Source organism: Glandiceps talaboti, chromosome 8 (genome assembly GCF_964340395.1).
Source record: "Glandiceps talaboti chromosome 8, keGlaTala1.1, whole genome shotgun sequence".
NCBI lineage: Eukaryota > Metazoa > Hemichordata > Enteropneusta > Spengelidae > Glandiceps > Glandiceps talaboti.
This window is the reverse complement of record NC_135556.1, coordinates 26435694-26459045: the sequence shown is the minus strand read 5'-3', so window position 1 is coordinate 26459045 and position 23352 is coordinate 26435694. Positions and strand designations below refer to the sequence as shown.

Genomic DNA, 23352 nt, shown 5'->3' with positions numbered 1-23352 from the left:
CTTGGTGTGACCTGTGGTAAAATAAATGAAATTAGCAATATATTCATTTGTATGGAGTAGGAAAAATACAGAGATTTGTTATCAATAGGTGATTTTGTATGTATGATAAATTGTACAGCTTTGAAGATTAATGATTGCCATACTTGTCACCTTGATAAATTAAATCATTTATATCACTGAATAAACTACTGACATTCATAGCTTTACTTTTGATTTGAAATGTATGAACTTTTAACCAAATCAAATATGTTTGTGTAATATAACCTCTATTCTATCTGAAAGTCATTGAAATTAATGAAGGGTTAGTGCTAAATCAAATATGTTTGTGTAATTCAACAAATAAAATAACCTCTATTCTATCTGAAAGTCATTGAAATTAATGAAGGGTTAGTGCTAAATCAAATATGTTTGTGTAATACAACAAATAAAATAACCTCTATTCTGTCTGAAAGTCATTGAAATTAATGAAAGGGTTAGTGCTAAATCAATTATGTTTGTGTAATACAAGAAATAAAATAACCTCTATTCTATCTGAAAGTCATTGAAATTAATGAAGGGTTAGTGCTAAATCAAATATGTTTGTGTAATTCAACAAATAAAATAACCTCTATTCTATCTGAAAGTCATTGAAATTAATGAAGGGTTAGTGCTAAATCAGATATGTTGATTTTTAATGCAAGGGCTCAGTATAATATCAACCTATATCCAGCCAGAAAGTCATTGAAATTAATGGAATTTTATTTGTAAATTAAATGACTTTGTGAAATAGACACCCAAGGAATTGAAGTCATTTTTGTCTCCCAGTCCCTAACTGTTCAATTATTGAAATATTAAGTATTGCTATTTTGATATTATTGCACTTAAAAGAAATTATGCCATTGGGATATTGTATGAGAGAAATTGTCATGATTGATAGAAAAGTTGATGGGATCAAGTCTCATTACAAAAATGTATTTCTTTATTTTTAACTCATATGCCCTGTATGGTACTAGTGTAGAAACTTGTGTGATGGAGGGTGGGGGTAGTACATAAATTAGTCTGGTGCTTAAAAAGGATCTTGTAACTTCAGTGACATCAGTACCATGGTAGTGTATAAACGAGCATGATAGTATTTTTAAGGGTTAATAAATGCACTTAAATATGTTCTTTTTCGTCCACTCTAGGCTGAAATTTGGAGTATGTTTATTGCCATCATTAGGAAGAGTGTCATTAACCTGCAGGCCTGTACTGAGGTTGGATTGATAGAACATACATTGAAAAGACTAGGTGATGCTGATGACATGATATCAGGTATTAAGATGTAGTATGTGATATTTTGTAGGAGTTCCAAACTTAGAGTGTAAATAATCTACCTAGTATATTTTGATTAAATCACTCAGCCTTCATCAGCTGTTATTGTATACAATTCAGTGACATAGACTCGTCATATGACCACAGGAGGGTGTGTTATACTATCAGTATTTCCATCCCCCTGTCCCTGTTTAGAGATGGAAATACTGGTAGTATACCATGTTCTTAGCTGTGTATATATGACAAGACATTGGATCATATACCGGTACAATAACAGCTGAAGAAAGCTGAGTGATTTAGCTGAAATATACTACATAAATTATTTACACTTCGAGTTCAGAACTTATACAAAATTTTATTCCAGAGCAAGAAAGCAATATTTTAATAATACACACTATGTTTATGAAATCTGTGTCTCTAGTGAAGACATTTAGACATTATTCCCCACTATTTTTCTTTGTTCAGCCAAGAAAAACATGGGTGACCCAAGAGGCCTAACCATTTGAAATCAAAGATCAGAAATGACAAAATCTGTATGTCATGAGTATGTCTGGTTGAATGAGGAAAACTATTGAAGAATAATATGATTAATAACATACACAAGCATAATTTAGGAAAGAGTGGAAAAATTGATTTAAAAAAACCCCAACATTTTGATTCATATATTTAAGTACTGCAGAAGCATTAACATGGTGTGTATTGTCATGACATTGAACTTGAACAACCAGGGTATATATTCCCCATTTTCTTTGTTTGAATATGTTCAACTTGGCTTTCATGTGGCATGCATGGTACCGCTATATATGGAGTTATGACATTGAGTGTGTCAGGTACATCTTGTGTGTGTCCACTCCAAATTGGATTACTTTCAGTATGCATAGTAAAAATAATTTTATAAGTAACAACCTATTGTTATTGTGTGATAGAACTGCTGATTGATATGCTTGGCGTACTGGCCAGCTATAGCATCACAGTGAAAGAACTCAAGTTATTCTTCAGTTGTCTAAAAGGAGAGAGAGGAAAATGGGTAAGTGAGGCTGATAAATTATATGTTGTTGTTTAACATAGATAAAAAACACAGTTTTCCTATGTTTCCTACCTTTTAAATATATTCCCAATATTTTTCTTAGATCTGTGAGGGAAAGTTTGAGTGACTTAAGGGGCCTTGTCTCTTTAAGTCAACAGATGAGTTGTGACAAAACTCTCAGGGTACGAGTATTTTCTGGATGGAAAATATTAGAAATAGTATTATACCATCAGAAGCATAAGTAATGAAAAATTGGGGAATATAATATAATAGCAATTCTGAATGTTTGGACTTATGTGTCATAGAATTGTCAGAGCATAAATCCCATATTTTTGGTTTGAACATGTTCAACTGGGCTAGTTCAAGGTATTGTAGTGAGTGAAGTATTTAGCATATAACGCTAATCTAACTCCTATTGTATTTTGTCAACAAATATTTGACACTGTGATAGCACTTGATATGTACATCAGTAAAGTTTTGAAGTGATGATAAAATAGGTATCAACAAATTGGCCAAAAGAACCACCCTCCTGTTCTGTCATTTACCTGTGACAATCATCATAAATTTAGACATACCTAGTTAAATTCTGTCATTTATCTGCTGTTACTCAAACTCAAGTTAATTTCCTGTTTTTTCAGCCAAGACATGCATCCAAACTATTGTTGATTCTACGTCAGATGCCACTCAGACATGGTCCCGATGCTTTCTTCAGTTTTCCAGGCAAAAACGGAGCCGTAAGTTGATTAATAAACAACTTTTAATAAATAACACATCAGTGACACATTGTTTTCAATTCTTATTACCTAAAATAGAATTTGACCACCTAAGCAGGTCATATAAATAACAACCATTTGATTTGACCACCTAAGCAGGTCATATAAATAACAACCGTTGGATTTTTTGCTTTTCATCATGAAATCAGTTATATGTATTACCAATGTATTTCTAAAGTCATGTTTGAGAATAAGAATAACCGTATGTTCTATTTTGGCACTCAAACGGGAGATAAAATGGTATACCTAGAATTAAGTTTGTATTACATGTATGTATTTTACATTAGGTGGACTTGTTGAATAACTAATTATCTCAAAACTATTTCATAGAACTGATCTATTTAACAATGTTTTGATTCACAGGCCATTGCACTACCACCCATTGCCAAATGGCCATACCAGAATGGTTTCAGTTTTTCCACCTGGTTTAGGTTAGATCCAACAAATAGTATCAACATAGATAGAGTCAAGCCATACCTCTATTGGTAAGTAAAAACCATACCTATATTGGTAAGTAGGAACCATACCTCTATTGGTAAGTAGGAACCATACCTCTATTGGTAAGTAAAAACAATACGTGTTTTGGTATGTAAAAACAATACCTGTTTTGGTATGTAAAAACCATACCTATCTTGGTAAGTAAAAACCATACCTCTATTGGTAAGTAAAAACAATACGTGTTTTGGTATGTAAAAACAATACCTGTTTTGGTATGTAAAAACCATACATATCTTGGTAAGTAAAACCATACCTATCTTGGTATTAAAGTAAAAACCATACCTATCTTGGTAAGTAAAACCAATACCTGTATTGGTAAGTAAAAATCATACCTATCTTGGTAAGTAAAACCAATACCTGTATTGGTAAGTAAAAATCATACCTATCTTGGTAAGTAAAACCAATACCTGTATCGGTAAGTAAAAATCATACCTATCTTGGTAAGTAAAACCAATACCTGTATTGGTAAGTAAAAATCATACCTATCTTGGTAAGTAAAACCAATACCTGTATTGGTAAGTAAAAATCATACCTATCTTGGTAAGTAAAACCAATACCTGTGTTGGTAAGAAATGTTTGGAAAGGGTAATAATTTCAAAGTAAAAATTTAATGTACTCTACAGTACAGAGTAATTCCGGCTCACACTTCTGGCCAAAATCTGCTGTTGATTAGTGCCCCCTAGTGGTGAAACTATACAATATTTTAACTTTACGATAACTGGAATATGACATAATCTGTTGATCTGAAATAGTCTGATTTTTATCTCCTAATATAGAGTAATTGAAATGTGAGTGGAGCAAAACTGTGGAAGCATTTTATTTTTTTTGCAAAGTCAATGACACTGTGTTCAACATTTTTGACAGTAAAACTGACCATGCTTTATTTCCATTTGGTAGTTTCCGTACTGGTAAAGGTGTAGGGTACTCGGCACATTTCATGGGATCATGTTTGGTTGTCACGGCAATGAAAAGTAAAAATAAAGGATTTCAACACTGCATAAAATATGACTTCCAACCCAGAAAAGTAAGTATTGGCATCTGTGTAATGTGTAAGTGTTGTTATGAAATGAGAATGTCATCAGCACCATTCTTGGTGCCAAAAGTAAACCCCACAGAGTGGGAAATAATAATTAAAATATTAGTGTCTTTTTATATAGTGCTTACCCACACTCCCCAAAAACACTTCCCAGGCACGGACCTATAATGCCATAATGGCCCTCCACTCTCGGGGGATCATAAAATCAATTGCAACCAATTATATAGCTAGGTTGACTGGGAGACAGTTGTGGTTCAAATCTTGCCCAAGAGACTTTAGCCATTCAGAAACAAATGACTGTAGCTAGGCTTGAACTGGCAACGTGCAGATTCCAAGTGAGTCACTCTAACTGTAGTGACTCCACAGTGATGATGTGTTTCATTTCTTGTATTACGTGTGAAATTAAAGTGCTCTGTTTATTTCTTACACTTTAGTGGTATATGGTGACCATAGTACATGTGTACAGCCGTTGGAGAAGTAGTGAAGTCAGATGTTATGTCAATGGAAAATTAGTCTCCTATGCAGATATGGCTTGGTTTGTTAATACTAGTGATGTAAGTATTAATAATGCATATCAGGTGTCGCTTGTGTACTTATCAGGTGTGATGAAGTGTAAAACGGTTTAAATTTGACTCAGCTAGTGCTTTGGATGTATGGCTAACAAGAACCCCTTGTCAGACATGAGTAATAACAAATTACCTACCACTTTTCAGATGTACACCACCACATACTAAACAATATGGAGTTTCAATTTCACCTCTTTTACATGACCACTTTTCAGACAAATGCCAAAAGCACAGGCCATTTCAGACTCAAATATCCAGTATGTAGACCCCATTGTGCAGCACATACCTATGATAGCCTTTCAATTGGAGTAATCCCCTCCTTGTGGTATAACTCACTAAAGCTAAATATGTACAGTTAATATGAACTGTTGACACAAATTACTGTCGGTAACAAAATGTATCATTAATACAAAAACTATCTTTTATATATTTCTTTCAGCCATACGATAAATGTTTTATTGGATCGGCACCGACTGCAGATACAGAGAGAGTGTTTTGTGGTCAGATAGCTGCTGCCTACCTATTCAGTGATACACTTGCTGTACCTCAAATAGAAGCTATATATATGCTAGGACCAAACTACAAGGTATGTTGTATTAGTCTACTAGGACCTAACTACAAGGTGGGTTGTATTAGTCTACTAGGACCGAACTACAAGGTGGGTTGCATTAGTCTGCTAGGACCTAACTACAAGGTATGTTGTATTAGTCTACTAGGACCTAACTACAAGGTATGTTGTACTAGTCTACTAGGACCTAACTACAAGGTGGGTTGTATTAGTCTACTAGGACCTAACTACAAGGTGGGTTGTATTAGTCTACTAGGACCTAACTAAAGGTGGGTTGTATTAGTCTACTAGGACCTAACTAAAGGTGGGTTGTATTAGTCTACTAGGACCTAACTAAAGGTGGGTTGTATTAGTTACTAGGACCTAACTAAAGGTGGGTTGTATTAGTCTACTAGGACCTAACTACATGGTGGGTTGTATTAGTCTGCTAGGACCTAACTACAAGGTGTGTTTGTATTAGTCTACTAGGACCTAACTACAAGGTATGTTGTATTAGTCTACTAGGACCTAACTACAAGGTATGTTGTATTAGTCTACTAGGACCTAACTACAAGGTGGGTTGTATTAGTCTGCTAGGACCTAACTACAAGGTATGTTGTATTAGTCTACTAGGACCTAACTAAAGGTGGGTTGTATTAGTCTACTAGGACCTAACTAAAGGTGGGTTGTATTAGTCTACTAGGACCTAACTAAAGGTGGGTTGTATTAGTCTACTAGGACCTAACTAAAGGTGGGTTGTATTAGTCTGCTAGGACCTTATTATGAAATAAGAACTGAGTCAGGATTGGCAAATATTGTATTAGTTTGCTAAGACCTTATTATAAGGTATGACCTGAGTTACTATGGGCAAATAGTATATTAGTCTGCTAAGACCTTATTGCAAGGTAGGAACCGAGTCAGTATTGTTAAATATTGTGTTAGTCTACTAGGACCTATTAAATTACAAGGTATGACCTGAGTCAGTATGGGCAAATAACCAGTCTGCGAAGACCTTGGTAGGAACTGAGTCAGGATTGGCAAATATTGTATTAGTCTACTAGGACCTACTTACACGTTAGGAAACTGAGTCAGTATGGGCAAAAATATTGTATTAGTCTGCTGCGACCTAATTACAAGATGGGAAATGCTGTAGTCTGTTAATTGATCGATTAATTGAGGGATAGATGGATAGATGGATGGATAGATAGACAGACAGACAGACAGACAGACAGAACAGACAGACAGACAGACAGACAGACAGACAGACAGACAGACATAGATAGATGTATTGAGATATATTGAGAGATAGAGGGAAGTTTATCGTAATCAATTTTTACTTCAGATAATAGACAACATAACATTCTAGTAGACATTTGCCATCATTTCAAATCATGCCACATATCTTTTCATGAATCTACTTTTTATAACAAATCTCTTGCCTTTTTTGTGTTTTTTTCTTCAGAGTCTGTTCAAATTTGATTCTGAGAGTGATTTATTACTGACAGACCAGTGTAAGAGAATTCTGTATGACGGTAAACTGGCTAACACAATAGTATTTACATACAACCCAATAGCATCCGATTCCCAATTGTGTCTGGAGTCATCACCTAAGGGCAACCAGTCTTTCTTCGTTCATTCACCACATGCCCTCATGCTAAGGGTAAGTCAAGTGTGACCTCACCTAACCCCAGATATAACAGATCATGATATCTCTCACAGTATAGCAGATCACAAAACAGAGCTCTGCTCAACAAATTGATTTGTGTCTCTGGGTTATAATGAGTGTAAGTGGAACGTAGACTGTATCATTTGATTACTAAAATCAATGACATGGATTGTTTTTTGACCATTTCTGTATCTTAGCACAGGCACTAGTGCTAAGTACATGAACTGAAAGTAAGAATTCTAGTTTAACTTGGTCACGTAGTGATGTAAACCTTGAAAGATTTTAGTTGAACAAGGAAGAGTAAAGTATGATAGTGACTACAGTCTATATAGCTTTGAGGCAATGATCTGAAAACCATGGACACTAAAGATTTAGCCCTTGTTACTTTATACCAGTGATACATACATACCTGTACAACATACTATAAACTAGAATTTGCCTCTAGGATCAATATTTATATCCAAGGTGCATGCTACACCTAAGTTAGTGATAATACAAATATTAAAAATTAAAGACATTGAGAGGTTTCAGTGCAATGGGGAGATTTCATGCATTACATAATAATGTAACCATGGCAACCCCTCTCACTCTCTCTATATGTACAACAGTAGACATAGAGATACAGTCATTAGTAGCACTTCCATAATCTATGTAGCGTTCACATTAGCATTTTGGAGTCTACTTTAAAAACAAACAAAAAACCCTAACCACTACAACTAATATATGCGTTTTGGGTTTCTACTGTCATCAGCACAAATCAGGATTACAGTTGTTTATGAAATAACAAGACTCCATATATATATGTGTGTGTAAACTTCTACCTGGGATATAAATATTAGCAAATTGTGTGTTTTGTTGTCATTGTTTAACATTGCAAGCTACCTAATCCTGACATAGTTTAATACAGTACATAAAACATATACTGTGCCAGGTATATGTCTATGATATATTGAACAGCCTAGAGACTTTGCTATTTGACTTGTCAGTGGTCAGAATGTCATTCAAACCTGTATGTCAAGCCAGAAAGCTACAAAATGTTTTGCTGGCCATGATGTGTTTTACTCATCACAATAAAAAAAAGTTGATCTGCTCAATGTTTTGTTCTGACTGACCATGCAGTATTGAAATGATGTTAAGTTTCTTGACTGTATCAAATTGAAATATTGTACTCTTGGAATTTTACACAAATTCTACTTTTCTCGTTTGCAGGATGTGAAGGCCATTGTAACTCATTCCATCCACAGTGCATTGCATTCCATTGGCGGCATACAAGTGCTCTTTCCATTATTTACACAACTGGACTACACCCAACAAAACAGAGATGGGGAAGGGGAAGTTGACCATTCTATATGGTAGGTTAAGGGTCAAAGGTTAAGGGTCAAAGGTGAAAAGTCACAAGACCTTTATGTGTGTTTTAAAGTCTCAGGCAATATACTTCCTCTTGAACAAATGAAAAGCAAAGATGTAAAATTTTGAATATATGTGTGAGAAAATGGACTGAAAAGGTTATGAAAAGATATTCAATTTTGACAAAAAACACCATGAGATCCTGCAGTCACATGTGTTGGACCATAATATCCACAGAATTGTTATATATATACAAGTGAAGTGTCATAGCTGAAAAATTCAATTTCAAAGAAATTCCATCAAACATTGTTCTGTAATATCATGGATATGCCAATCAAGTGCATTCTCACAAACCAGAGCTGTTATTTCTTCCGTCATACTTCGAAATAATGACGGCAATTTTAAATAATGATGGTGTTGACGGTGCGTTTTGGTGCCTTTAAAGAGGTCGTGGTTTGCGATGATGATCAAGTATGCTTTATCACTGAAATTATTTACTATCTTTAATATGAAGTCTAGGTGTGAGCTGATCTCTTTTTCAGAATGTCATTTTTAATGATTTTTCTTCTTCTGTATTGTTTAGTTCTACATTATTAGCACTGCTGTGTGATCTGTTAGGAAGTTCTGTCACCACACAACAACAGATGATACAAGTCAAAGGTTTCCTTATATTAGGTTATCTCTTACAGAAGGTAAGCCCTACAAATATCCTATCTTTAGTCTTTGTTTTATCGAGGGGTGGGGTTGGGGTAGGGTGGGGTTGGGGTGGGGATGGGGTAGGGTGGGGATGGGATGGGGTAGTACTGGGATGGGGTAGTACTCTCAGGAATGGTATAAATGTATGACTAGCAAGATCAGAAATCACATAAATAATTGACACCCAATGTTACATATTTCCACTATGACATGTTAAAGTACTTTGAATCCTTAGTAAAGACCCCTTTTCAGATAAAACAGACTCAAAACACACCCCATTTCAGACTCTGACACACTAAAAGTATACTGTACTCCTTTTGGCAGCACGTCTATCTAGCTTTTTAGTGGGAGCTACTAGAAAGATCAGACTATAATGTACATTGGAGATTTTCAAAATATTCAACTATTTTTCACTTCTAAATTTTAATCCTGATCTGAACTGGATCCCCAGTCTTCATCATGTCTAATATTATGACTGTACAGTTGTTATAGCAACCAAATCATGTCTAATATTGTGACTGTACAGTTGTTATAGCAACCAAATCATGTCTACTATTGTGACTGTACAGTTGTTATAGCAACCAAATCATGTTTAATATTGTGACTGTACAGTTGTTATAGCAACCAAATCATATCTAGTATTGTGACTACTGTTGTTATAGCAACCAAATCATGTTATGACTACAGTTGTTATAGCAACCAAATCATGTCTAATATTGTGACTGTACAGTTGTTATAGCAACCATAACAGTCTTGATCATGTCTAATATTATGACTGTACAGTTGTTATAGCAACCATATCATGTTGATTTCCATTGTAGGCATCAACCCATCACATAACAGAAGCAGTATTAGATTCATTGCTGGGTTTAGCTAAATATCTGAACAGACTACCCACTGGGATGACACTACTCAAGAACATGGTGGACCACATCCTATTCAACCCTTCACTGTGGGTCTTTACACCAGCTAAGGTAAGTTTTCTTGTAAAATTTGATAATAGTGATGATGATGATGATGATGATGATGATGATGATGATGATGATGATGATGATGATGATGATGATGATGATGATGACAATGTCAATTATAATGATGATATTGATGGTGGTGATGGTCACCATGACGATGACAATGATGGCTGTGTTGGTGGCAGCAGCTGTATTTACAAACACTATTGTCTTTTTGCTAACAGGTACAAATGGCCCTGTATACCTACTTGGCCACAGAGTTTATAAGTCAGACAGCTATATTTACCAGCATTCGTAGAGTGAGTACAGTACTACAGTTGATGCATGCATTGAAGTTTTACTACTGGATTGTCAACCCTGAAGACAGGTCAGGAATTACTCCCAAGGGACTTGGTAAGTCGCATGACATTTGTCACCCTGGCAGGTCATAGGTCAAACATTTTCATATTCATATTCACATTTATATTCCTATCCATATTCATTTATTGATGAATTCTTCAAAAGAAAGAACTTAACCAAATTTGATATGCAAATGTTGAATTTGCCAAGGACTGATAAATATATTCTTTCAGAACATGCTCATTAGATTTCTTGTTGGAGGGTGAAATATATTCACTTTGTTGGAACAGCAAAATTGTACACTTGTGACATTTCAGTTTGTCTTGTATAGACCTTGATCACCTACTTGAGATTCTGGTGTTGATCAAACTTGGGGAAATGTTTTAATGACTTTATTGAATGAAGAATACTAATAGAGTAATTCTTGTCATATTGTGACATATGCACTGACTTAAAAGATTGAAATTTTCAAGTCAAAATTCATAGTAGAAATTCTAGGGTTTGTAGATGGCCAAGCAGTTAGCTCATACATATGTATGCCTCTTACCACTACAGTCTGGGTTCAACTTGAAACCTGCTGAACCATGGTTAGGTTGATACATATTAATTGGTCTGTATGGAAGAAGACATACTCAGTTTGATACTACTGAACAATGCAGATCTCTTTATGTGGTAACACTATGGTGCTAACATTCAAAAAAATTTCCAAATTTATTTAGACCAGTAAATATTATTATTTATTATTATTATTAGAGTTGATTATATATAGTATACAGTGTAGTCAATACTACATAACAGACTACAGTTTACAATTGCCACTATGTGTCAGTTCTGTGAAGTGTATTGTTGTCTTGTTTTGTGTAGATGGTGAAAGACCAAGTCGTGAAGAGTTGAAACCATTAAGAGCACTTCTCCTTCTGATGGTTAAACAGTTGATTTTGAAAGACAGAAATACAAATGATGAGGAACTACAGAGTTTACTGAATTATCTGGTTACTATTCATGAGGTGAGAAATAATACAATCTCATTCAAAATAGGATGTAGTGGTTTGTTTACTATTTACCTTTGCTTGAATTATCTTTTGAATTACACATTCATCCTTAGGTCATTGATATTACCCTGGTAGTTGAGACTTCAGTTTCCTAAGATAGACACAAACTAAAAGTATTGTCGCAACATGTTAAAGCAACCGTGATAAATCTATTGAATGGATGTTCGTTCAATTGTAGTCTCAGTAGCTAGGGAAGTGTCTCTGAAAACTAGTTTATTTAGAGTTCCATGAACTTGCAGTGCTAGCTGTTTTTAGACATCCAATGTTTACACTTTGTTGATCAGAGGGTAATAAGAATCACACAACAGAGGAACCGCTATCACCCACTTGTGTAATCTACCACATTGAACACCAATAAATTTAGTTTGCGTCAATCTTAGTATTAGACCAAAGGTTGGATTTCCGCTATTATAGTTTGGTAGACCATAGACCCTACACGAGGGTACTGGAGGGTCTGTGGGTAGACCAAGTAACCATATTGTATCTATCTCAATTTATGTATGTGATACACTTGAGTCTGGGCGATTCAGTGATCTGTTTTGGACTGAGGAGTTTGTGAATCAGTTTGATATTTTGTTGATACAATGTAGTAAGGATGAAGACTTAGATTACTTGATTTTTGTTATCATGATTAATTTTGACTGTTTTCTGCTTGTCAATTGTTCAAATGTTCTAAAAGGTATATGGAATTATAAATTTTGTATAACTTTTAATGTGCTTTGTAATTGACAGATTGGAAGAAATTAAAAAAGTAAAATTTATGAAATATAAATGTACGTTTTTTCTTACATTTAACAGGATGAGAATCTAAAAGATGTGTTACAGATGTTGTTGTCATTGATGGCTGAACATGGCAACACAATGGTACCAGCTTTTGACAAGAAGAATGGAATCAGGTAATATCATGTACCCTTACTGTTGACATGGCAACATAATTGTTGTTGACATGGCAACACAATGGTACCAGCTTTTGACAAGAAGAATGGAATCAGGTAATATCATGTACCCTTACTGTTGACATGGCAACATAATTGTTGTTGACATGGCAACACAATGGTACCAGCTTTTGACAAGAAGAATGGCATCAGGTAATATCATGTACCCTTACTGTTGACATGGCAACATGATTGTTGTTGACATGGCAACACAACGGCACCAGCTTTTGACAAGAAGAATGGAATCAGGTAATATCATGTACCCTTATTGTTGGCATGGCAACATGATGTTGTTGACATAGCAACACGATGGTACCAGTTTTTGACAAGAAGAATGGAATCAGGTAATATCATGTACCCTTATTGTTGGCATGGCAACATGATGTTGTTGACATAGCAACACAATGGTACCAGCTTTTGACAAGAAGAATGGAATCAGGTAATATCATGTACCCTTATTGTTGGCATGGCAACATGGTGTTGTTGACATAGCAACACGATGGTACTAGCTTAATGGTCCCAACAGTTTTAGGTTTATATTTGAAAGGCTAACACTACTTCATTATTTTGTTGATCTAAAACATTTTGTTGTCTTCTTACAGGGTTATCTACAAACTTCTTGCGTCCAAAGATGAAATTGTCAGAGTCATGACAATGAAGACACTGGCTTTCTTCCTTGGTAAAATGCCTCACAAGTAAGTCAGGATAAATAACTGAATTATGTTGTAGAAATAAAAATGGAATTAATCATTACACGAACACAAAATTTTGATAGAATTAATATTGACAGAATGTAAGGATGACAGTTTCCAGTAAAACATTATTATTTCTGCCTGATGTGTATTTTCTCTAAAACCAGGATGTGGATAGTACAAACTGTAGAGGGCGCTATAACCACTATAGCACATATTTCTACAGTTTGAATGATGACCATATATTTTGATTCTATAATCATTTTGAGATTAGTTTATCAAACAAAGTAAAATGTAAACAGGTAAACTACAGTCATATTTTGTATTCATTACTACTTTTAACTATTTTTCTTGTTCCTACAGACGTAAACTTGACATTATGTATAGTCATAGTTTGTACTCACTACTAGGGGAGAGGTTGTCCTTGAATAATAACTGTCTCACTGTCATGTCCTACAGTGCCCTGTTTGAGGTAAGAAATAGCAAATAGGTAAGAATTAACAAACAAATAAACAATTTGAGGTAAGAAAGAATAAAACATTATTTGAAGTAATTTTTTTTAAAAGTAAATTACAAACGATTTGAGGTAAGAAAGAACAAAAAACAAACAAACAAACAAGTTGAGGTAAGAAAGAACACACAAACCAGCTGACATGAGGAATGGCAAACAACAAAGGAAGTTCTAACCATCAAAGAAAGTGACAACTTGCTTTATTTAGACATGTTAAAATTGTTGTGTGTGACTTTGCAATTTTTAATCATCAGTTGAAATTATTAATTTTCATTTATCTAATTATAAGACAGAAAATGTCAGTGGCTGATGAATTGTGCACATAATGTTTACAAATTACCGTGTGAAACTGGTCGTTCCAAAACCAATGACTAAAAAAATCTAGTGGTCCTGCCGTCAGATCTGGTGGTCCAGATGTTTTAAAATGAAAATTTGATTGGTGTGGTCTCCTGGTTTCTTTTCAAATTCTGTGATACAACAGACTAGACATAGTGAAAAATAAGTTGCTTGGTAAAAAGAAATTAGTGGTCCTCATACTACTGGATTTACTCACCCCTGAATTCTCCACAACTTCTCTTTGAAAAAAGAAAAGTTTTCAGATACATGCCCTCTATCACTATAATAGTTTACACATTTAATGTACATTATTTTATGTGTACAGATTCTGACTGAAAGAGTAACAACACAGATAATTCAGGGTAGACATCCTGAGATGGACAGAACCTATAGAGTTATGAATCCAGGTAGGTATAAGGTTCTTATATTATGGAAAGGTATTCTTTTCTATAGTCAGTGTTTTGTAACATGTTTGTCAACGTTGTACTGCAAGGATGTGTTTAAGGCATAGACGTGTGAGAGACTCCAATGTCTGTGCTACTCAGTGGGATGGTTGTCACCTGACTGTATGCTGGGTTCACCTGTAAAATCCCTCTCTGTCATTGATGGTGTTTAGTCTTTGTTCTATAATATCACTCATAATCAAAGAGGTTAACATGGTTTTCCATAATTTCCTCATGAAAATGTTATTTCAAATGTAATAAAGACAAAAGACTAAATGTAACGACATAAGCGTTGGAACCGGAAAATTGACTATTGAGTTTATTTTGTCTTTGTCAAGGTTTCTGAAACATGGTTTAGAATCCCATAGCAACCTGGAGGTAAACCTACAGTTTGAATTTGAAGTGGATTATTAACCTTAAGCCATTAACTTTTCTTTTCCAATCTCATCAGGTTTATTTCAAGTGATTGCCAAGCTGATCAGACAATCAGCACCAAGTGACAAATCATTGGAAGTGAGGAAGTTGTTTTTATCAGATATGATCCTTCTCTTCAACCACAGTAGAGAAAACAGAAGGTAAGAAATGTAGATGTTGCAGGGAACACGGTTGATTATGTTATAGCGCCCTCTGGTGGCATATGTTGTGTTATACTGGATAACACCTAAAGTGTTAGAGTGCCTTTATTTTCTGAAATAATACTGTTCTAAAGACAAGCTCCGGTACCTAATTTCTAGGTCTGCGTTTCTTCAATTATGTACCAACAGAGGGCGCTATTTATCTGATAGGTCTATTATTTTATAATTGACAACTGATCTTAAGTAGGTCGTGGCACAGCAAGTTTGTTTATAAAATACTGAACCAAAATCTTAATTTGACATTTTAGTGAACCAATGGTAGCTATCAATGTGATTAAAATTCTACAACCTCCAAACAAACACATATGATGAAAGTTATATTACCCACAGGCACTCGAATCAATGTGTATGATTTAAAAAAAAAATATGTATGTAAAGAAGTCTTATTTACATACATATTTATTTTTTTTAAATCATACACATTGATTCGAGTGCCTGTGATATTACCCACAGGAATATGGCCAACATAAATCTTTGTTATTAAGTTATTTGCTCCGTTGAAGTGATCATTTTAACGCTGTAAATGTAGCAAGAACTTAGATGTCAAATTTGAGAATAGCAAAAGTAACTAGATCTTAAAATCATAGCAAATAGCTTTTGATGCAGCAGTACACTATATTCTGGTTACCAAAAAAACAAAAGATTTCATAGTTTGGCCACTAGGAGTGCTGTTCAGAGACTACACGTTCATCCATGAAATAAATCATCATTTGCCAGTTTTTAATGGCAATAGTGGATAGCATGTTCTCAACCAGTCAAAGCATTGTGGTAACTGCTAACTCAGAGTTATTGCAGCCACATTTTATTGCATTGTTCACGTATTGCTATATGACTTTAGCCCTAGTATTGCTGTATCACTTTAGCCCTAGTATTTCTTCATGTGGGGCTCTTGTGACATGTATTTGAAAAATGACTGCAAAGCAAATAACTGGAATATGGCCTATTACAATGTCCAGTACCCACAATAACAATAAAGCCACAAAATGTCACTCTATTCTTTCTTTTTCAGAATTCTTCTACAATGTTCAGTATGGCAGGATTGGATGTTAGGCTTAGCTTTCATTTATCCCAAGAATGACGATGAAAAGAAAGTCACAGAGATGGTGTATTCTCTGCTAAGAATGCTTCTACACCATGCTATGAAGTATGAATGGGGTGGATGGAGAGTATGGGTGGACACACTAGCAATTATACACTCCAAGGTAAGTACAAACAGAGATGGTATACTCTCTGCTTAGAATGCTTCTATACCATGTTAATATTCTGTTGTTATGTTCTGCTATTGGTGCTTTGTGCCAGTGGCTGGTTAAATTGTTCACTCCATGGTGAGAGCAAGAAATGATGTGTTCCTCAAAGAAGCATACTTTGAGATTTGTATATGAAGATATGGAGGTTTGAATTTATAGTCCAGTTACTGTATATTAGTTTACTGTACATTCATCAATAGAAGCCTTGTCAATACAATAGAATTGTGATTACAGCTAAGTAGGTTGACAGAGGACACCACTTTGTTTACGTTTCAGGTGTCCTTTGAAGACCACAAAGTACAGCTAGCCAGAATTTATGAGCAGTATCAGAAACAGCAGAATAGTAGACCACCTTTTGCACCTAACAGTGTATCAGCTGCCGTCAATGCTCACGACCATGAAGATCTATCTCCAGACACATCTGTCAGTACTCTTGCCTTGATGGCAGGTGGTGACTTGGACTGCATCATGATTGAAGATGGTCAGGATGGAGACAGAGAAGGAGTTGTAAAGACCAGGGAAGAAGAAGTCAAAGATTTCTTAGATAGTGTTATTGATCAGGTGGTGGAAAAAGTCAACAAGTTCCAAGATGACGCCAGTAAAAGAAGCCCAACTGTCATCAGAGAGAGGGAAGCAGAAAGAGCTGCTGAAGGACTGGATACAAATTTGGAAGGAGAAACACAGGTTGTGGAGAATGCAGATAATAATAAACAGCAGCAGGAGGTTGAAGAGAAGAAGGAATTAATGGATGATACCAGCAAAGAAGTTATTGAAGGCGAGTCAGAAAAAGAGATACAGTCAGAGACAAACAAGGAAAAGGATGATCCAGAGGTTGAGAAAACAGAAAGAGAAGATGATAGTGATGTGAAGACAGAGGAAAAGATAGACACTTCAGAGTCAAAGGAAGATGAGGCTGATGGTACTCAAGACAATGCAGAGAAAGTAGAAGTAGATCTTGGTGAAGGAACAAAAACTGTAGAAGATGACAAAGAGAGAGAATTGCCAAAAGATGGAGCTGATGAGACAGAGAAGGGAACGGAAAGTGATGACAAGAAGAAAGAAGATGAAGAGGAAGAAGAAGAAGAAGATGAGGAGGAGGATGAAGAGGAGGAGGAAGATCTTGGTGTATCTGATCATCATGGTGATGTTGCCAAGGATGATGAGAGTGTAGAGACAGAAGTGCAGGATCAATCAATGAGTGAAGATACAGAGAAAACTCAAAGTGGAGATAGCACTGGTAATGAGACTGAAACTACTGCTAGCAGTGAGAAGGAAGATGGAGCGACTACCAATACTTCTACTACAGAGGGGGAACAGAGTGAGGAGAGTATGGAAACAGCCAGCCAGGAAACAACACCAACTAAATCCATGTCTACTTCTCAAAGTGAGAGTATCACTGAAGTCAGTAGTCCATCTGGCAGTTCTGCAGTGTCTCAAAGTAGCAGTGCAACACCATCACAGAGTTCTAGCACATCACAAACACCAAGTCAAGCTGCTTCTCTCAGTCCTTCATACTCACAGAGTCCACAGGGTTCTCAAAGTCCTATATCATCTCAAAGTGTGAGATCAGAGCAGGGCACGCAGACTACCAATAGCTACCTACAGAGGGCATACTTGCAGCCAGGGGCAAGACCAAGAACCGGAGTGCATCCTTCACAACATTTCAGTCCTGGTCCACACAGAGTACCATATAGAATACCAGAGTTTAACTGGTCTCATATGCATCAACGAATGATGTCAGATTTATTGTTTGCAATAGAAACTGATATACAAGTCTGGAGAAGGTGAGAACCTATAGCCCCCCCCCCCCCCCCCCCCCCACTTTATCCTTACTTTTGAAATATTCCAAGTAGTTTGTATCTTTGGATGAATGCACTGTTCCTCAAATTAGGGATGGAAGAATGGCTAACTTTCTGAAGTAAAAGTTGACAAATTGTTAAATACAAATATTTCATCAGTTTTGTTCCTCAAATTGAAAGTAGTATCTTGACTTATATTTTCATATCAGAAAACATTCAAAAATGAGGGAGGGGGGGGGGGGAGGGGAATAGAAGTGATTTATTATGATCAAAGAGAAACTTTATGGCAACATTTGTACAAGGTCTGTGCTGATGTGATGAACACTAATGTTTTATGTGATGGGAATGAGTTCATGATTAACAACACAGTCCCAACAAGAAAATGAAAGGAATAAATGAATGAATGAATGAATGAATGAATGAATGAATGAATGAATGAATGAATGAATGAATGAATGAATGAATACTAGTGTAGTGTAATTAGTGTAATCTCTTACATGATGACATGCAGTCCTTCTATCATAAACTGTAGATAACATTGTTTCTTCTTCTCTTTTCCAGTCAAAATACCAAAACAGTGATAGACTGTGTGAATTCCAGTGAGAACATGATCTTTGTCCAAAATGTGACTCAGATGGTTTCACAGATTTCAGATAATCTCATCTATTCATGTGGTGGTATATTGCCATTATTATCATCAGCTACTTCTAGAAGTGTAAGTTATCAACAGATTATTATCAGAGATTATCTTATATTATCTTGGATGTATAGTCCAATCCATAAAGCAAGATTAAAGATTACATCATCTTTGAGAAATAGTTTAAATGTTTTGATCAACAACAATTTTTGTCAATCTGTATGTTTTATTTGGTCTACCGCTGGGTGGTGATGTTGTAGCAATGAATATAGTCATAAATGTGGTGTAGTTTGTGTGTCTGTTTGGTATCAAAAGTGAATAGTCCATTTGAAACAGGCCATATAAATAGTATAACTTTTGGTCATGCTATTTGCCACACTTCGTTCATATGATTCTAAAATCACAGTTTCAACTGCTTTGACTATAAGCCATTCTAAAACAGAAGTTACTTTTTATTGATGTTAGTTGATTGAATGGGGCTCATATCAGACATGTTTGATCTTTGAAACTGCATAAACTATAGTCTTGTAACAAGACCTTGGATCTATGCTAGGAAGGTTGCCAAACAAAAGCCAAGAATGACATTACCTCTGGTGCAAAGCTCTCGACAACACCTTTGCAACCTGTGGTCACCTTTAAAGTTAGTAGAATTGTTCTAGAGTCTAGTGGCTAGACTACATGCAGTATTGATTATCATCAGTTGTTTCTAATTCTAATTTATTATACTTTGACTATTTTACAGAGTGAACCAGACATTATAGAACCAACCCAGGGAATGCCACTAGAAGTAGGAATCTCATTCATTCACAGGATTATGAATCTTGTTGATGTTTTGGTCTTTGCCAGTAATCAAAACTTTGCTGAATTGGAAGCAGAGAAGAATATGTCACAGGGAGGAATCTTAAGGCAATGTCTTAGACTAAGTAAGATAATCTGTTATCTGATATCACCTCTCCATTACTTTGTGTTACCTTTCAACATAGTGACATGAGTTTGCTGCATTTTGAAACAGCCCTCAGGGTAATAAGACATCTACTATTGTCCTCATAGCCTGGCAGTAAGTGTCGTATAACACATCACATTCCCAGGCAAATATTCAAGTTACATAGTCAAACCAAGTCACCAGTAGGACTCCCATGCTACTGTAATAGTGCCCTAGGGAAAATACAAAATGCTGTGTATACAAATTGAGGTCACTTTGGGGTCACTAGGCCATACCACATGACATGTTCTAAGCCAATCAGTGAAGGCTATATGAAAACAATGTGTTATAATTGTTAATACTAATAGCCTATTTATCATATCCCTATGCCCAATAATTCAGTATATGAAATACAAAAACATAAATGACCATCTTAGTTTCTGATGTTTTGTGACTTCATTGTTGGGTGATGTTTGCATACATGGTCTGTTTACATGTCAACCTCTTTCAATGTAATGTTCAAAATCATTAACCTTTCCATTGGATTTCAGATTAACTTTCGTAGACATTTTGAAATACATATACATATTTAGTAGTCACTTTGAGTCTTTCAACAAACAAAAAACCCCAGCAAATTAAGACAGTAAAGATGACTTAAGTTTGTACATCATTTGTTTGTCTATTTCAGCCTGTTGTTGTGCCATCCGTAATTGTTTAGAATGTCGTTATCGAAATCGACCAAGGCTTAATAATTCACCACCACCCGTCAACCCAAGAGAAATGTCTGACTCCAAGCAGTCATCAAGACAACGTATTGAATCTCTTATTGAAGGCACTCAGCCTTCTGCCAAGGTAATGTCACTGTCTAAGTTAGATTAATAGATTAGAATAAAATAGAATAGATTAATGGATGTATACCAGAAAGGAGAGAATTTGTATGTTTTGAACTTTGCTTTATCAAGAATACATACATTGTATTTTTTTATCACCCTAAAAAATGTTTGTCCTTTTAATATAGGGCATTGAAATTTAAAAAAATAATTCTATGTCTGAAGAATTTGGCATTGATGTGAACTAAGTTTACATGTTAAAATATAACTATTCAGTGTGAATGAGAGGTTTACATCACAAAATTGTAAATCTTTCTCCTTGGAAGAGCTTTTGTGGCAATCAACAACACAACAATTGAATGAAATGTTTACAATTCAAAGTAAATTTATTCACAAAATGACCCCTGATTGCTCCAGGGTCACACTAAGGTCATAAAATGTTGACTATTGAAGCCATAGAAGGCAGCTGTTGAAAAATGAGCATTCTTGCTTGGGGGAAATTAACATCAACTTAAATGACAGGTTTCACAAAATGGTTGGATGGGTCAAGGGTCAGGTCAAAGGTCATATGGGTTGATAAGCATGAGCCTTGATTGTTTCTACTTGTACCACGCACACTGTCTGTATATATATATAATACTTGTCACTAACTTTAATCTATGTTCACAGAGTACTGATTTTCTAACTTCATATTTATTTCACAGCTTTGTACTCAAACTATCGATACAACTTTCAAATGAATTTCAGAATTTCTAAATTGAAAGAACGATAATATAATATCACTGGTACTGATTATCAAAAGTAACTAAAGTACAAGAAAACTCTGACACTTTCTCAGTTAAAATCAAGAAAAATAATCAGGAATTTTTTGAACAAGTTTTAACAATTTGTAGAATCCAGTATAACAGGCAAATATTGTGCTAACTCTGGGGACCAAGTTTTAAGACCTTGTAGAATCCAGTATAACAGGCAAATATTGTGTTAACTCAGAAAATAATACATTGTTGATTCCCTTGTAAACAAGATGTCTTTTTTTTCATATACAATATGGATAAATTTTGTTAAGTATAAACCCCTAATTTTTCTTCTTGGTTTTAACTTGGAGTTGGAGTTTTCTTGAGTAAAGTAACAGCACAAATTTAAAGACATTTATTTGTGAGGTGCATACTAGCCAAAGTAGTACCAGTGCAGTGTAGGGGTCTGTGAGGTGCATACTAACCAAAGTAGTACCAGTGCAGTGTAGGGGTCTGTGAGGTGCATACTAGCCAAAGTAGTACCAGTGCAGTGTAGGGGTCTGTGAGGTGCATACTAACCAAAGTAGTACCAGTGCAGTGTAGGGGTCTGTGAGGTACATACTAGCCAAAGTAGTACCAGTGCAGTGTAGGGGTCTGTGAGGTGCATACTAGCCAAAGTAGTACCAGTGCAGTGTAGGGGTCTGTGAGGTGCATACTAGCCAAAGTAGTTCCAGTGCAGTGTAGGGGTCTGTGAGGTGCATACTAGCCAAAGTAGTACCAGTGCAGTGTAGGGGTCTGTGAGGTGCATACTAGCCAAAGTAGTACCAGTGCAGTGTAGGGGTTTGTGAGGTGCATACTAGCCCAAAGTAGTACCAGTGCAGTGTAGGGGTCTATGAGGTGCATACTAGCCAAAGTAGTACCAGTGCAGTGTAGGGGTCTGTGAGGTGCATACTAGCCAAAGTAGTTCCAGTGCAGTGTAGGGGTCTGTGAGGTGCATACTAACCAAAGTAGTACCAGTGCAGTGTAGGGGTCTGTGAGGTGCATACTAGCCAAAGTAGTACCAGTGCAGTGTAGGGGTCTGTGAGGTACATACTAGCCAAAGTAGTACCAGTGCAGTGTAGGGGTCTGTGAGGTACATACTAGCCAAAGTAGTACCAGTGCAGTGTAGGGGTCTGTGAGGTGCATACTAGCCAAAGTAGTACCAGTGCAGTGTAGGGGTCTGTGAGGTGCATACTAGCCAAAGTAGTACCAGTGCAGTGTAGGGGTCTGTGAGGTGCATACTAGCCAAAGTAGTACCAGTGCAATGTAGGGATCTGTGAGGTGCATACTAGCCAAAGTAGAACCAGTGCAATGTAGGGATCTGTGAGGTGCATACTAGCCAAAGTAGTACCAGTGCAATGTAGGGATCTGTGAGGTGCATACTAGCCAAAGTAGTACCAGTGCAGTGTAGGGGTCTTTCAATATCTCTATAAACATTATCGTTCTTTCAATTCTCAAACACCTGTTATGTCTGTTATGTCTTTCTATGATACTTACTCTATACTAATGCTATACTGTGTCTGTCAGCAAATCAGTGTTAGACTAAGTATCAGGTGTTACTATGAAATCAATGATAGACTAAGTATCAGGTGTTACTATGAAATCAAAGTCAAACCTATGATGAACAAGTGTAAATAAAGACATTTATGTCTAAGTGGTCCAAAGAAAAAAAGAATCAAAAAAGTATTTTTATCCAACTCATTGTTTTATTTACTGCAGCAAGGCTGTGTTGTGATAATTTAATGAAACTAGCATGATTTATTAATAGTCCCTTTGTTATGCCT

General features: G+C 35.7%; 1 protein-coding gene across 1 annotated transcript in view; it reads left to right on the top strand.

Moving 5' to 3' along the window:
- Nucleotides 1-23352, top strand: part of LOC144438727 (neurobeachin-like) — a 236538-nt gene that overhangs the window by 77080 nt on the left and 136106 nt on the right. The window contains 23 exon segments of the mRNA XM_078127879.1: nt 1164-1290; nt 2217-2317; nt 2956-3051; nt 3454-3575; nt 4486-4612; nt 5059-5178; nt 5630-5776; nt 7200-7397; nt 8613-8755; nt 9334-9442; nt 10268-10420; nt 10642-10810; nt 11621-11763; nt 12607-12704; nt 13346-13438; nt 13799-13907; nt 14608-14689; nt 15177-15300; nt 16370-16562; nt 16884-18391; nt 18968-19121; nt 19786-19966; nt 20654-20817. Of these exon segments, the coding sequence (XP_077984005.1) occupies nt 1164-1290; nt 2217-2317; nt 2956-3051; nt 3454-3575; nt 4486-4612; nt 5059-5178; nt 5630-5776; nt 7200-7397; nt 8613-8755; nt 9334-9442; nt 10268-10420; nt 10642-10810; nt 11621-11763; nt 12607-12704; nt 13346-13438; nt 13799-13907; nt 14608-14689; nt 15177-15300; nt 16370-16562; nt 16884-18391; nt 18968-19121; nt 19786-19966; nt 20654-20817 (4461 nt within the window).